At 37.1% G+C, this 13919-nt stretch overlaps 1 protein-coding gene across 1 annotated transcript in view; it reads left to right on the plus strand.

Moving 5' to 3' along the window:
- Positions 1–285: 285 nt before the first annotated feature.
- PTPN5 (protein tyrosine phosphatase non-receptor type 5) overlaps positions 286–13919 on the plus strand; it is a 31499-nt gene continuing 17865 nt past the window's right edge. The window contains exons 1-6 of the mRNA XM_065755234.1: positions 286–465; positions 1316–1435; positions 3231–3314; positions 6486–6724; positions 9928–10117; positions 12957–13041. Of these exons, the coding sequence (XP_065611306.1) occupies positions 304–465; positions 1316–1435; positions 3231–3314; positions 6486–6724; positions 9928–10117; positions 12957–13041 (880 nt within the window). The 5' untranslated portion in view covers positions 286–303. The remainder of the gene's footprint in view (positions 466–1315; positions 1436–3230; positions 3315–6485; positions 6725–9927; positions 10118–12956; positions 13042–13919) is intronic.

Genomic DNA, 13919 nt, shown 5'->3' on the forward strand with positions numbered 1-13919 from the left:
CAGCAATGTAAATGAGAATGTATTAACAACAAAGCCTAGGATATGCACCTCCGGAAAGAAAGAGAAAATAATTTATCCACCCACACTGGTTTTTTTTTCTGACAGAGGCAGGTGAATACAGCTGCAGTAATAGACTGTGACGCTCACAACCCTGAGCTGCACTTATTGATGCAGAACTGAGAGGTAACCGTCATCTTTAGGAAAACAATAGCTCTTGCAGCCTCCGCAGTGGCTGCAGGCTTATGTACTATTCATTCCTTGCACATGTTGTTTTCATGTGAAGGTCTTTCCAATCCAGCAGCAATGGAGTCAATGGAAGAAGCTGAAGGGCAAGAAGAACAGCTGAACAGGAAGGAGCAGTCCCTAGAAACCTTCCAGAAAACAGCACTGCTTGCTTGGGCTGCCTGGTGGAATGGATTAATGACTGGAGACAGCATGTATCTGTTTGTCCTCTCCCAGATACTGGTAAGGAAGCTTGTCATCAGTTTGAAATGGTGGGACCCTTTTGATAAGCTTTCTTGGCTCTGGAGGATTTGTAGTGGACCTACACCTTATCTGTAGCCTTTTTATATCTACAGCCACCTCTCACACCCTTGCTTTGCTAACAGACCCTGATTTTGGGTTTCCTAGTTTCCTGTCCCATTCCCTTCCCCTTCAAAAATGCCTCATTTTCCATCTCAGAACAGATGAATTTTCTGCAACTGATCTGTATGAGGGTAAATGTCTTGTTGAAAAGTGACCTAGGTAGTGTATCTTCTTTTTAATGTTCCAGTGTGACCTTTGAGATAGGCAGTGAGAGTATGTCTTTCTGTGAGAGTGTTAAATGTATTACTGCTTTTATTTTCAGTTAATTGTGTAGTATACAGTAACCTAAAGTGGTTAAAATGTATGTGTGTTTATAGGGATAAATACTTGGACATGTCTATTTGTGAGAGCTCTGTGTAGTGTGAGATGGACATTTTAATAACATAAATAAAAACTGGAATTCAGTGAACTTTTAAAAAGTAATAATCCTGAAAATTCAGAAGTCAGAGGGATCTCTGCTCTGTTGAGGTACAGTCATTTTTCTAGTGTAGGTCAGAGTAAGCTTTTTTTATCTCATTGATAAGCCTCTAGTTCATGCTGGATGAGCATTTATCATTCAATCTTTCTATTCTTATGAAGTTAGTCAGGAGAATACCTGAATTTTTAAAGCAACAATGATGATCAGCATAATATCAACGACAAGTAAATTAGTTAATTATGCAGTCTTGAAATGAAAATCAGTGTATAATGAGGAATACTCATTATATATTTTTTCTGATTGATTGCACAGCTTCTCTGCATAATGCTGTGGTACAGCACTTATGGGACCATCTCAGCAACTCAGAATGCCTTTGATGTGCTGTCTTACTTGTTTACCCCATTTGAACATTTTTTGTCAGATCAAGGAGTGGTAAGTGTCTTTGCTCATCTCTATGTTTGTATGGTTGATGTCAGTAGCCTTGACTGATGCTTCCAATATGTCTTAGGATTAAATGTATAATACATATGTATCTCAAATAATGTAGCAGCTGCTGCAGTGTGTGTGTTCTGAAGTAGTGAAAAGCCTTTTCTGAAAACAGATCCATACTTTGTCTTCAAAAAAATGGCCATATTTTTGGCTGTGATGTTAGATAAACGTAGAAATATTTTCATAACGTGTGCATTATTGCAAGTGAAACAAACCTATGAGAGATCAGCCTTATAACGCTTCACCTGCACGGAGAGAGAGCATGGAACTTCTTCTATTAGAACAGATAGACGCTTAAATTTTTGGAAGAATGGATAAATCCACATTAAGGATAAAAACTGTGAAATGCTCAGTCACAAAATTCTGTTTTTGTTCAATTTAATGCATATGTATATGTGTAAAAGTATTTCAGGTATACTAGGTGTACATGTAAAAGTATTTCAGGTATACTAGGTGTACACATACAATTACATCTATAAAGCTACCTCAGGAAAATTGCTTAGCTTCTTACCATGACATAATGACACAGATACCAGTATGATTCATTTGATTAATTACTAGGGTAATTATACCCAGTGCAGATTTTGCTATTGTGGACAGAGCATTAATTAAGTGGTGAGCAGCTACTTTCAAATATCAGGTGAAATATAATTGCCATCAGACTGTTTAGATTCATTGTACATAATCTTTGTAAAGGAAACTATGCAGTGCAAATAGGAAATCTGACTCAGTACCTCTTGTGGCTGAAGTACAGTGGAGGCTGTTTTCTATATTCTGTTAACAGTGTTTGAACTGCATGTTGCTTGCTCTTTATCTGAAAGAAGCACTTTGTCCTTTCTAGGTTGCGTTTATTATGATGCATAAACAAAGCTCTTTACAGAGCATTGCTTGCATCTTGTTTTCAGTTAATCTGTCGTTAACCAGTTGTTTCATACATAAAATCACTGGTTTATGGAACTTTGACTTAATATGAAGTTTCTGTGAGTTCAGCATGGGGGAACTGATTCGTACAAAGCACCACAGGAACATCCAAGTGTGCCCATGTGCAGATGGTCATGTATATCTTTATATGGCAAATAGTACTATAATAAATAATTTTTAAATTTAGACTTGAAAACAGTAAAGGCAAATAAGTTTGACATTGAAATAAACTCTTAAAGCTATTAACTATGAATTTCTTTGGCATTACTAGTGGATCAGAAAGAGTAAATTTCCCTGCCTGCTGAAGTCTGTTAAAATCATTTATTTTGAACTCTGATGTGCTTAAATGTGGCTAGAATTGTGGAGTGAATTTCACTGCCAGTGATGTACTATGAATGAACCTGATAAGAGTCCCCTGTGGCTAGATTTTATGTAAGGACCTATAAACACAGGAGCAGTACTAAACATAGTTCAAAGCATTCTGCCAGGGGACAGAATTAAACTGACTGTGGCAATGAAACATGGATCCAGGCTGTAAAATTCAGTAGCGATTCCAGATCTTAATTTTGGAAATATACAAGGAGAGGGCACAATCATTTTTCTGCAACAGTCTTCACAGTAGAAACAGCCTTAAGATATGGTTTCTAATTTAATCTTCTTGAAAGCTTGGTGTTTTTCTGTTAGTGGTGTTGGCAGCTTTCACAAATATGATTAGGCTACATGGAAAATCCAATAACAGATACATATCAAGAGCATGTATGCAGATGTTATACTGTTTCTTGAAGCACTTTGTTATATCAGTTCTGGTTTTTTGCAGGATCTGACTAGAATTGGGAACGTTGTGATTTCATATATCCTGTTGTCCTTAGCTTCTCTAGGACTGCTACTTGTTGGATCTCTGGTAAGTTCAATGCTGTGCAAGCTGTCTCATGCCCTTTTTCCAGTGAGTTTTTTTTTAATATATCTAGTTTACCTGAAGTTATTGACATCATGCTCAGGATGATTTCAAAGCAACACCTTCAGGAGTAATTCCATATAATTATTGGCATGATTTACATAGAGAAATCATTACTACATTTATCCTTACTCAATTCCTTGATGAATTGTGGATTACAATGATGATTTTTATTTTTTCCATCTACAGATGGTCTAAGTGTTTTTTGTTTAGAATAGAAAGGCTGTAGTCCAGTAAAGGAGCCATCTAAAATTGCTGCCTTATGCAGAGCATCTGTTTTCTGAAGCAGTAGGAAAGAGGTGTTGCAGAGCAGCGGCGTGCTTACCAGTGTAATGCTCTTGTAGATATAGGCACCAGCTGCAGAACAAGATCAGTGACATGACTACCATTAAACTAGTTAACTGACAACCACTGGGGAGCAAGAAGGATTGAACTGCTTTTCTCCACTGTGTAAATGTCACTAAGATGTGCATTAGATGGAAAAGCTAGGGAAAATTCTTTCATTTTAGGGAGCTATAATTGAATATGACATTTCTTGCCCCTCTATATTGTTCTGTTAGGGTGGGAATGCAGGTAGAAAATAATCACCTTCTGTCTTCATAGCAGTATATTTTCAGGCTGCTCAGGAAGCTGAAGGTATGCAATGTGCATGCAGTTTGAGCGATATGCAATCTAATGAAGTGTGTCTTAAAATGACAGTTTAGTTGGAGGGGACGACTGGAACTGAGTTTCTTAACCCAACATCTGGTTTGAGGCAGGGTTGTTGCCAGCACTTACTAAGGTAGCCAAACATTTTTCTACACAGGTTTTGAAAACTTCCAAGGAAGATGCATCATCTTTCCAGATATCTATGCGTTAACAGACTCTTTTAAGACTCTTTTCTTCTCTGTCTCAACTGGGGATTTTTTGTTTTGTTTTGCTTTTTATTGTTGTTTTTCCCATGGTTTTTACATGATGTGATGCCTAGAAAGGTCGCTGAAGACATTATAATGTTTCCCATTATAATTAAATATTTAATTCCCAAATATACTCCTTTCTTTGTAGGTGGACCTGACACATCAGTCCCTCACTAATGTGCATGCTAGATGGCATATCAATTAAAACACCTTTTGAATTTTTTTATTTAGCAACTGTGATTACTTATCCTAATGCCTTGGTGGTTACCTGGGAAAGGGAAGAGAAATCTGTTTCTAGAGCTACTTAATTGCCTTAATCTTAGAGCAATAGCTACTGGAACACCTAACAATGTAGAGAAAAAGGTTTTCAGAAGAAATATGGAAAGAACTGGGGCCTTGTCTTGTCTGTGGATGTGATAAAATTTAGCTCTTTGTTTGCATCCAGGGATTTGTGGCTATGATATATGTGGAACAAATTTTTCAAAAGAGTACATCTCAGCTGAAGTTTGATGCACTTTTCTGAGAATATCCAGACACCAGAATGTGTTGGAAGTTTAATGGTCACAGTGAAAATAACAGGCTGGGTAGTGTGCTTAAGGTTTGTGTTGGTGATGCTGTCTGTCTTCTACATTACATTAATGGTGTGTTAAGGTCCAGTAGTTGTGGAGGTCTGGCACAGAGTTGTAATAACAGCGGTATTATGCAGCAGTACCAAGTTACTGACCAGATAAACACTTTGCAATGTGAATTGCCTGGATATTAGTCTTGTGGTATGTGTAAGAATCATGGCTAGTACTGCCAAACTCCAGAATGCATTTTAGGGAACAAAAATGGAATCAGATATTCAAGCTTCTTGCTTGTCATTCAACAGGCCAAGTACAAAGGGCAGACTTTTTTTTCAGACTAGGCCTTCAATTTCCATAAATCTAGCAATCACATTTGTTTGCTTTTGTAATTTCTACTTGTTCTGATCAACAGGAAAAAAAATGGATTGCAGCCTGTTGACTGAATAATACTTCTTTGTAAGAGTCTAATGTTCTCTAACACTCACTGTAGTCAGAAGTGAAAATTTGCTTCACTTTTCATTCTCTAGACTCAGAGAAATAAGAATACATGAAGACACACATGGAATTTTTTGTTGTTGAAAACCTGTGCAAGCCAACAAAACGAATCTGACCTTTTTTATTGGCATATTCTCTAAATTCAACTGCCCACTCAAAAGCCATTTAAGAAAAGTGCAGAAGGCAATTCACTTCAGAAAATGCAACACATTCTTAGTCTCAGAAGGGTACATGTGTGCACAGGACTCTTTGCATGACGCTTAGCCTGAATGATACTTCTGCTTCAATGCTGGAGGGATGAAATTGGCCTAACGTTTCAGGTTTTGGAATTCAGAAATGGACTTGATATTTTAATCTGAGGTCTGTACATAGGATTAAACACTCAACTGATAATACCTCAGAATCATTTAGTGTACCACACGTTCATGCAAAACAATATGGTAGGATATTTTTTAGATACTCACCATTTCAAACCCTTACTTGATGTATAATACAAAATCTTAATTTTTGCAGTATTTATTATTATATGACTATACCACGTTTCAATCTGAGAATTACAATGCAAAGCAGACTTCACCAATGGACAAAATTTTAGTTGTTCTGAGCCTCAAAACAAGCTGCATCAAACTTAAGACTTCCAAAAAATGAGCGGCTTATACATGAATTTAGACTTCAATGCTAGTTTTATCAAAAATGCTCAGCTCAGGAGAATTGTATTTACCTTAACTCATGTATCTATGTTTTAGGTGGCAAACATTAACTCAGGAGAGGTATTGTTTGTGGAATAGCATAGTACATTTTTATTTTTTTAAGCAAGTCTGGGAAAGGTAAGCAAGAGAACAAAAGGGCAGTGGTGTCACATTGGCTTGCATGTGATGATCACAAGCACTTTCTGCTTCTGCTGTATCCCTGGGCCTGAATAGGTCTGTGGAAACCTCTGTGCCTGAATACAGATTTGAATGGGTAGATGTGAATCCTTGTAACACACTGCAAAGCTGTTCCTGCATAGAACATTCCTGTCTCCTTTGATACTATCCAGTTCTGATACATTGCAGTGAATTGGAATGCTACACTTCTGACCCATCCTCTAAGCTGTATGGAAGGACTGGCAACAACCAGAAAGGCTGTTTGTTTGTTTTTTAAATGTTTGTTTCCTCCAGTTTTGGCATCTGCTCAGAGCCCGTCCAGACCCCCCCTTTCCGCTACAGGAGGACAGACGCCAATCTGTGAGCCGGCAGCCTTCGTTTACCTACTCAGAGTGGACAGAAGATAAAAATGAGGATGACTTCCTAGATTTGGATCCTGTACCAGAGACCCCAGTCTTTGACTGCATAATGGACATTAAAGTGGAGACAGATCCAGCTACTCTAACAGTTAAATCCGTGGGCTTGCAAGAAAGGTAGGGTAGATGTCATGAACCAGGGGAAACATTTGTCCCATGTTTTCTGGGCTTAGTTCTGTGCCCAGTAGGAAGCTTTATTACCTTCACGAATGTCACTTTCAAATGTGTTTTTTAAGTGAAGCTGCTGCCTTATTACCTGTCTGTTTTCAGTCCATTCCTGAATATAAAGCACATTAATCAAAATTCATGCAGTTTCCAGATAGTGCTCGACAAGTCTTACATGGAAATGTCCCTTCTTTCTTTGGAAAGATCCATTTGTTTGATCTGTCTCTTGTCATTTCCCAAGATGGCAACTGCATAGCATGAAATCCACTACAGAACAGTGAAAGCTTTTGGCTGAAAGATGGATCTTGTTAATTCTTTTTTCTGCCACTTGTACTGAAGCAATCAATTGGTCTTTTCTCCAAAAGCAAACTGTAGTACAAATTATCTGCCATAATTCTCAAATAGATTGGGTTATTCAAAAAGTGAATGAATTCCTTTGAACTTAAGAATTTTAGGGTGAGCTTGTGTTTGCTTCTTAAATCAAAGGCAGCAGTGTTTCTCAGTCAGATTCACAACTGGGAAAGAGCAATTTTCAGGCAAGAGGAAGACGATGGTGATGCAGTATTGTTTTGTGTTGCGTTCCTCCATCTTCACTCATACATATCCCAGAAAGGTCACTTGTGCTGGGCAAAATTTGGAAGGCCTAGGTGTACGTGAATTCCAGGATGTGCATGTGGAGACAGGTAAGGCTCCGCGGAGTTACTGAGTATTGAGTTGGACTGAACTTTTGTCTACAAAATGATTTTATTGCACTTTACCAATATAAGAGAGTATGCATATGAGTGAAAGTGAGGTACACTAGATTTAATATCCACAACTCTCAAGCTAAAGCTGATCTAAAGTGCCTGCCCTTTCTTATTGTGAGAACTGAGTTTATATTGTTGGCAGCCTGTATTTTGTGTCTATGTTGTGCTCTTTCAGTTGTCTTTGTGAAACAGAACAAAAATATTTGGGATAGAAATCTCATATGGAAATTCTTCAGAGGTGATGATGTTATTAATGAGTTTACTGCAGGGCCCCAAATAGAAAAATATCATCTTTCTTTGTTTTCAGTTCTTCCATTTTAATTGGAGTGCTAACCGTAATTCTCACATCTAAAATTTATAAGACTTAAACGATTTAAAAACATACGATGAGCTTCCAAAGCTCCACATGACACATTAAGAAAATGTTTAGGTGCAGGCTTTTAATTGTTGTGTAAGCTTAGAATGTTTTTCTCACACTTTATTCTTGTTTATATCATTTGTTTTAAAATATCTTTCTTTTTTTTCTTATTCTTCTGTTTGAAACATGGTATTCCAGTTTTGCTGTTTTTCATTATGGGCAGGATTGAAGTGTATCTGCCATTTGTGCTTTGAAGTATTCCTAAACTCTTTCCATCCCCCCCTTTTTAAAAATGCTTACGTTTCTTCTTGTGAAGCAGCTATTCTGCAAGAAAGATGCTCACTCTTTCAAGAAAAGTAGGGAATATTAATTAAAGTAGTGAATTACAATTAAAAATCAAGAAAGAAGAGATGTGAAAAGGGATAGCAGTTTCTTGAAGCTCTCTCAGTAGGTAGATTGTGTACACTGAGATGCAAAATAAACTTCTCTTTTCAACATATACAGGTGCTTGTGAAGCCAGACATCATTTCAGGTTTGGGCTGTGCTCAGACAGATTTCATTTACATCAAACATTGATCACTCTTCCCTTGTGGTAGTGCTGTGTTAAATTATCTACCTACCCCTCTTTTATTATTATTATTATTTCTTTTTTTGTTAATCACTCTGCTTCTCCATCTTTCTTTCATCTCATTCTTAACCACCTTCACCATTGAAAAGGCAATTAGTTGCTAGGTAAATTCAGACATCATTGAATGTTATTCTTGAATGTTGTTCTTGAAGAGACAATCTCATTTCCTCATGCTGAAGCAGTGTTGATATCTTTGTGCATAGCCTCTGCTACCTTAAAAGAAGAGAAAGCATTTGCTATCAAATGCAATGACTTCTGGGGAGGGATGTAGTTAGTTGTTTAACAGCACAGGGGAGTACAGGTCAAAATATTTTGAAAAGGGCCACTAAAAATTCAGTGTTTACCACCAGTGGTCATGTTTCATCCATAATCATTTACCCATAACTGTGAATCTTAGCAGGAGGCTGGCTGCACATTCTTTTGGAAAAAACTCCTGAATCTAGAAAAGGGCTGTGATCCAAGTAACAACTTCTACCCATTTCTCTGTGAGCTGGTCATCCTTGTGTGTGTACATGTTTTTTGAGCAGCTCCTGCAAACATCTCCCAAGTAGATTTTGCCAGGTGAGTGAGTCATCAAAAATAGGTCTACTGAGTGGATGTATAGAACATTAAATCCAGTAATCATCATATTGTATGATGTTATTTTGTTAAAGATGTTTGAAAATAGATTCACTGATGGCACTTGCATCTTTCTTTGTGTATGGCATGAGGTTGTCAGAAGCTCAGAAATGCTTTACAAATTTTCAATAAAAAACGCTGACATTCTGAACTTTTAATTTTGTTGTGTGGCTAGCTTGCATAAATGCCACTAAAAATTCTACATTATAAACAGAGATGCTTTTAATTGTTGAAATACTGGGACCTTTTTACCCTTCTCATGAGACACTGTTGTGGAAAAAAAAAATTTAGATAAACATAACAATGCAAAATTATTCTAGCATCTCATGTCTTTATTCACCTTGAACTGTAATGTTTATTCCAGGATCTTACTTCACTGACATTGAGATACTAAGAGATGGTTATTCAGTAGGATGTGGCCTGAAGAAAACTAGGGCCAAGACTTCCACTTGTAATATCTAAAATGTTATTTGTATATTGTTAGCTCTTCAAAAATATTGTGTGATTTATGCAAGTATGAAAACTCTGCGGTTTATCTGCTCAGTGTCTTTGAAAAACAAGTTGCTTCTGTTTGGGTAACATTATATAGTTACCTTATTACAGACAATGCATTGATAGTGTTGGATTTAGACAGTATTGACCTTCACATGCCAGTGTATGAAATGATCTTCTATTCTTACCTACACAAGAAGAAGCATCACCAGTTTTTCAATGTTACTTTTGTCAGAAGTGTATCATGATGTATACTGGCAGTGATAGGTCAGCCTATACTGTAGTAAAGCAAACTGATCACTCTGTTTTGCAGGAGGGGTTCCAATGTTTCACTCACACTAGATATGTGTACCCCAGGCTGTTCTGAGCAAGGTTTTGGCTATATCATGTCACCACGGGAACAGTCAGCGCAAGAATATCTCCAGACAGCATCAAACATTCTTACTGAAGAGGAACTGCACAAGAAAGCTCTGGATCCATTCATACTCCAGGCAGAATTTTTTGTGAGTATCTGACTCTTCTAGGAGCATCCAAAAAATGGAATGCTGTCTGTTCTCTATGAGCCTTGCAATTGTTTTCTGCGGGTCTAAAATCAGTACGTACTAATTCCACTTCAATCTGTGAAGCACTAAATGAAAACCTGAAATTCATTGCCCGTCAAAATGGTGATGCCTGAGAGCCTTCAGGGTTCTTGTCACTTTAAAACTACGAAACTGATTCTGGAAACAGCGAAGCCTTATTTTCACCAGATTTTTTTTTCCTTTTCTCAGTATGTTACTCTTTGAAATATCAAAATCGAAGTTTTTCACTATAGAAGAAAAGCCTAGTTTGCTATAGACATTGCTTCTCGAAATCTTGAGTTGCCTTAGGCATTATGCTCTTTGTTGTTGAATGCTTGCCATGAAGCTTTGTTCTACCTTGCCTGAATGTTCTCCAAACGACTGAAGAATGAATAGGTCACTCAGCTGGAGCCTTAAAAATTGTGTATTAATTTTTATGCAGAAGAAAAACAACTATTTATTAGTTGTACGTTGCTCTGTTGGTTGCTTTTAGGATTCTGAAGTATGTTTTCTTGATTCACTGTATCATATGTTATTTGAGAGAAAGAGCTAACATTTCCTTGCCCTCAAATAAGGCTATCTACAGAGACAAAGCAAGGAGGTGAAAACTTGATTTCTAAAAGAAATTATATTAAGATAAAGAACAGATATATTTCAATGTATTGAGCACGCTGGCTTTTTAGATCTTTGCATTTCATCTACATCTCTTCCCTAACTGCTTGAATCTCCGTCACAGTCATTGTTTGTAACTAATAAAAAATAAAAATGCTGCAGAGCATAGGAGTATTATGTTTCCTTGGCAGGGTTGCACAAGACAACAGGTAACCAGGACAGAGTCTTTGCATACTGAGTTATTTCAGAGCATGTGATCAAGAGCTGATGTAGTTAGTGCTGGCCGCTCAAATATTCTCTTAAGTGCAGAATCTCAGCAGAGAGGGAGGAAAATAATGGTTTGCAGTATAGCACCCCTTTCAGCGTGCTCCCTGTACGACTCTTCTAATGTCACTTGCTCTTGAGGGAGACTGAGAAGAGGTAGATTGGACTGCTACTTTACAGTAGGCTGACAGATATCTGTGGTGTATAACTTAGTGTGCTATGCAAGATGAAGAAAAGCAGCTTTTCGGTAGGCAATTTGTGGTTCTTTTAAAGTATGTTTTGCTTGTTTAAGGGAGGAAATATTCTTTCAGTGAGTGTATGAGTTGACTGCTGAAGTCCGTGTGCAGTCTGATCATTCTCTAAAGCTCACTATGGATTTCAAGCAAAGAAAATAATGTTACAAGTAGGAGAGATGTTTACTTTCTTTGAAAGCTTATGAATGAGTTTTCCAGTGTTCGGAAAACCATTCAGCTGCCAAACTGTCCCAAACCATTTTCATACCTCAATGAAAAATGAGTGTAGATGAAATTGTGATAAAATGGCATTTTTTTTATTTCTCTAAATAAAAATAAGAATCTAGTTTAGATGAAAGTTATCACCAGATCTTCAGTGTATGTTTTCAGTCTATGTCTAACCTTATCTTTCAAAGTGTAGAACCAGAACAAAGCAAGTAGCTGTGTTTCACTGCGGAAGAAAAGTCCAATTTGTTATTTGTATAGCTAAGTCCTGAACCTCTTACAAGGTTTAGAGTTTTTACTTACACAGGCAAAGTTTCTTTGATAACAAGAATTTGAGTGGTGAATAAATGAGTTTCAAAAAGAGACCATGGAGCTTGGCTCAAGTAGAGTTTTTGGTGATTAAGTACCAAGTAACAAAGAAGGAAAACACAAACACCTCATTCCTATGAAGTTCCTCAAATTGAGCGGAAACTACTTCCGTCAGATGTTTTATCATTAATTCCTTAAAGCCAAGAAATATTCTCAGTATTATGTAAGAGATGGAATACAGATAATCATCTAAAGTTTCAGAATTTAACATCTCTGCTTATCTGAATTCCCAGACTTCACTATCAGCATGTTCAATTCTTGTGGCTTCTCAGATTGTGTGCTGCAACTGTACTGGGCAGCTCTGCTTCCAAGCACTATGATCTACTTTTCTGTTGAGACTTACTTATGTATCCTATTCTTATCACATGTCTACTGTCACCCATTGATTAAAGTCTTGCTGTTCCCTGGCTGCCAGAGGCCACATAAGTGCAGGAGATGGACACTGGAGAATAACCAACCCCTCTATTTTTGATTCCTTTAGAATGGTAGTGTAGAGAGCAGGTAATCCCTGCCCTTGCCCTGGATCTGTAAAATGTGGTGAGCAAAAAATAAAAAAATAAAGACATACACCCCTGCCTAGCTTCATAATGTCAGGACAATACACCTACCTGTCATAGTGTGTCATCTTTTGTTACCTATGCATGTCACTAGCACAGTACTTCCGTTCACTCTCAGAGAGGAAGGAGAATGAGTCAGAAAGGATGTGTCTGAGGTCCATCACTTTTGGAATAGAGTATCTTACGTACCAGCTTTAGCTGAATTCTGTGCCTACACTTGCAATTCAGTTCTAATAATATGAAGAGCTAACATAATGCTGTCTTGCGTATTACTCAATAAATTAGTCACTGTGAGCATTTTTGTATTAAGGGTTTCAGAGAAGAAAGCCAGTGACAGGAAAAGGAAACACTAATCATTTTAGTGATAAGTTGCTAGAAGTGCCATACCATATGTCCCAGTTGACTTCATCAGTTTTCCTCCTTAACAGGACGTAATGGGTTTAGGGTTGTTTTTTAATTATTACTTGTCTTCTGAATCTAATAACAGCCTACTCTGTGTTTTATTTTGTTTTTTTTGAGCAGGAAATTCCAATGAATTTTGTTGATCCAAAGGAATATGACATTCCAGGCCTGGTGCGGAAGAATCGCTACAAAACAATTCTTCCAAGTAAGTTTCCTGCTTTTTAAGACACTAAAACTTGTTGGATTATTCCACACACTGAAAGGTTTTGCGCTCTCTTCTCCCAAATGCATCAAGTGTGCTGTATTGTCTGAAGGCCATGTTTATGAAGCAGCAACATGGCTTCTGTGTGTAAATCAAGTTTCAAAAGTCATTCAGAGCATGAACAAACTAAGACTGACAGAATATCATGAGCACTTAAGTTTTTAAGTTGTTAGAATTACAGCATTTAGTGCTGTTTACAATCTCTGTCCAAGAAATCGGTGTGTTTATTCAGATGCTACTTAGTGGTTTCTTTGATAAACTCCTGTAGGAGGACTATATTCTATCAGCACTATTTTCTTGAGCAATGTTTTTCTCAGACTCATACCTCAAATGCCAAGTGCGAGTAGCAGGAACTGATCTGATGGCATTAAGATATTGTAAGATATTACAAAAAAATCAAATCTTTATTTTCTCTTACACTGTTTTTATTTGTAGTCAAGAGTAGGAGTTTTGAGAATCTTTTTGATACAAATTTTTGAAAGAATCATAATTTTCTCTGGTGCATCAGCTGCAGACAATTAGATGTCAAGCCTCATTTTTATTGTAAGCCACTCCTGGAAAATGCCACTATTAGCCACAGTTACCTCTATTTGGAAAGACCTAATTGTTTAGTGTCATGTTAGCAAAAATAAGTTTGGAGAAGTAAAAAAAAAAATATATATATATATATATATATATATATCCCTATTGTTTTAGTCAATAAATCTGGATTGGAAATAGTTCCAGAAAAAATAGTGGTGGGTTGTTTTTGTTTGTTTGCTTTTGTTTTTTTTTAAACCTGGATTTACAATTTCAGCCAATGGCAGCCCGTGATTCTACGT

Source organism: Cyrtonyx montezumae, unplaced genomic scaffold (assembly GCF_038088225.1).
Source record: "Cyrtonyx montezumae isolate F1298 unplaced genomic scaffold, pur_monq_1.0 scaffold_10, whole genome shotgun sequence".
Taxonomy (NCBI): Eukaryota; Metazoa; Chordata; class Aves; order Galliformes; family Odontophoridae; genus Cyrtonyx; species Cyrtonyx montezumae.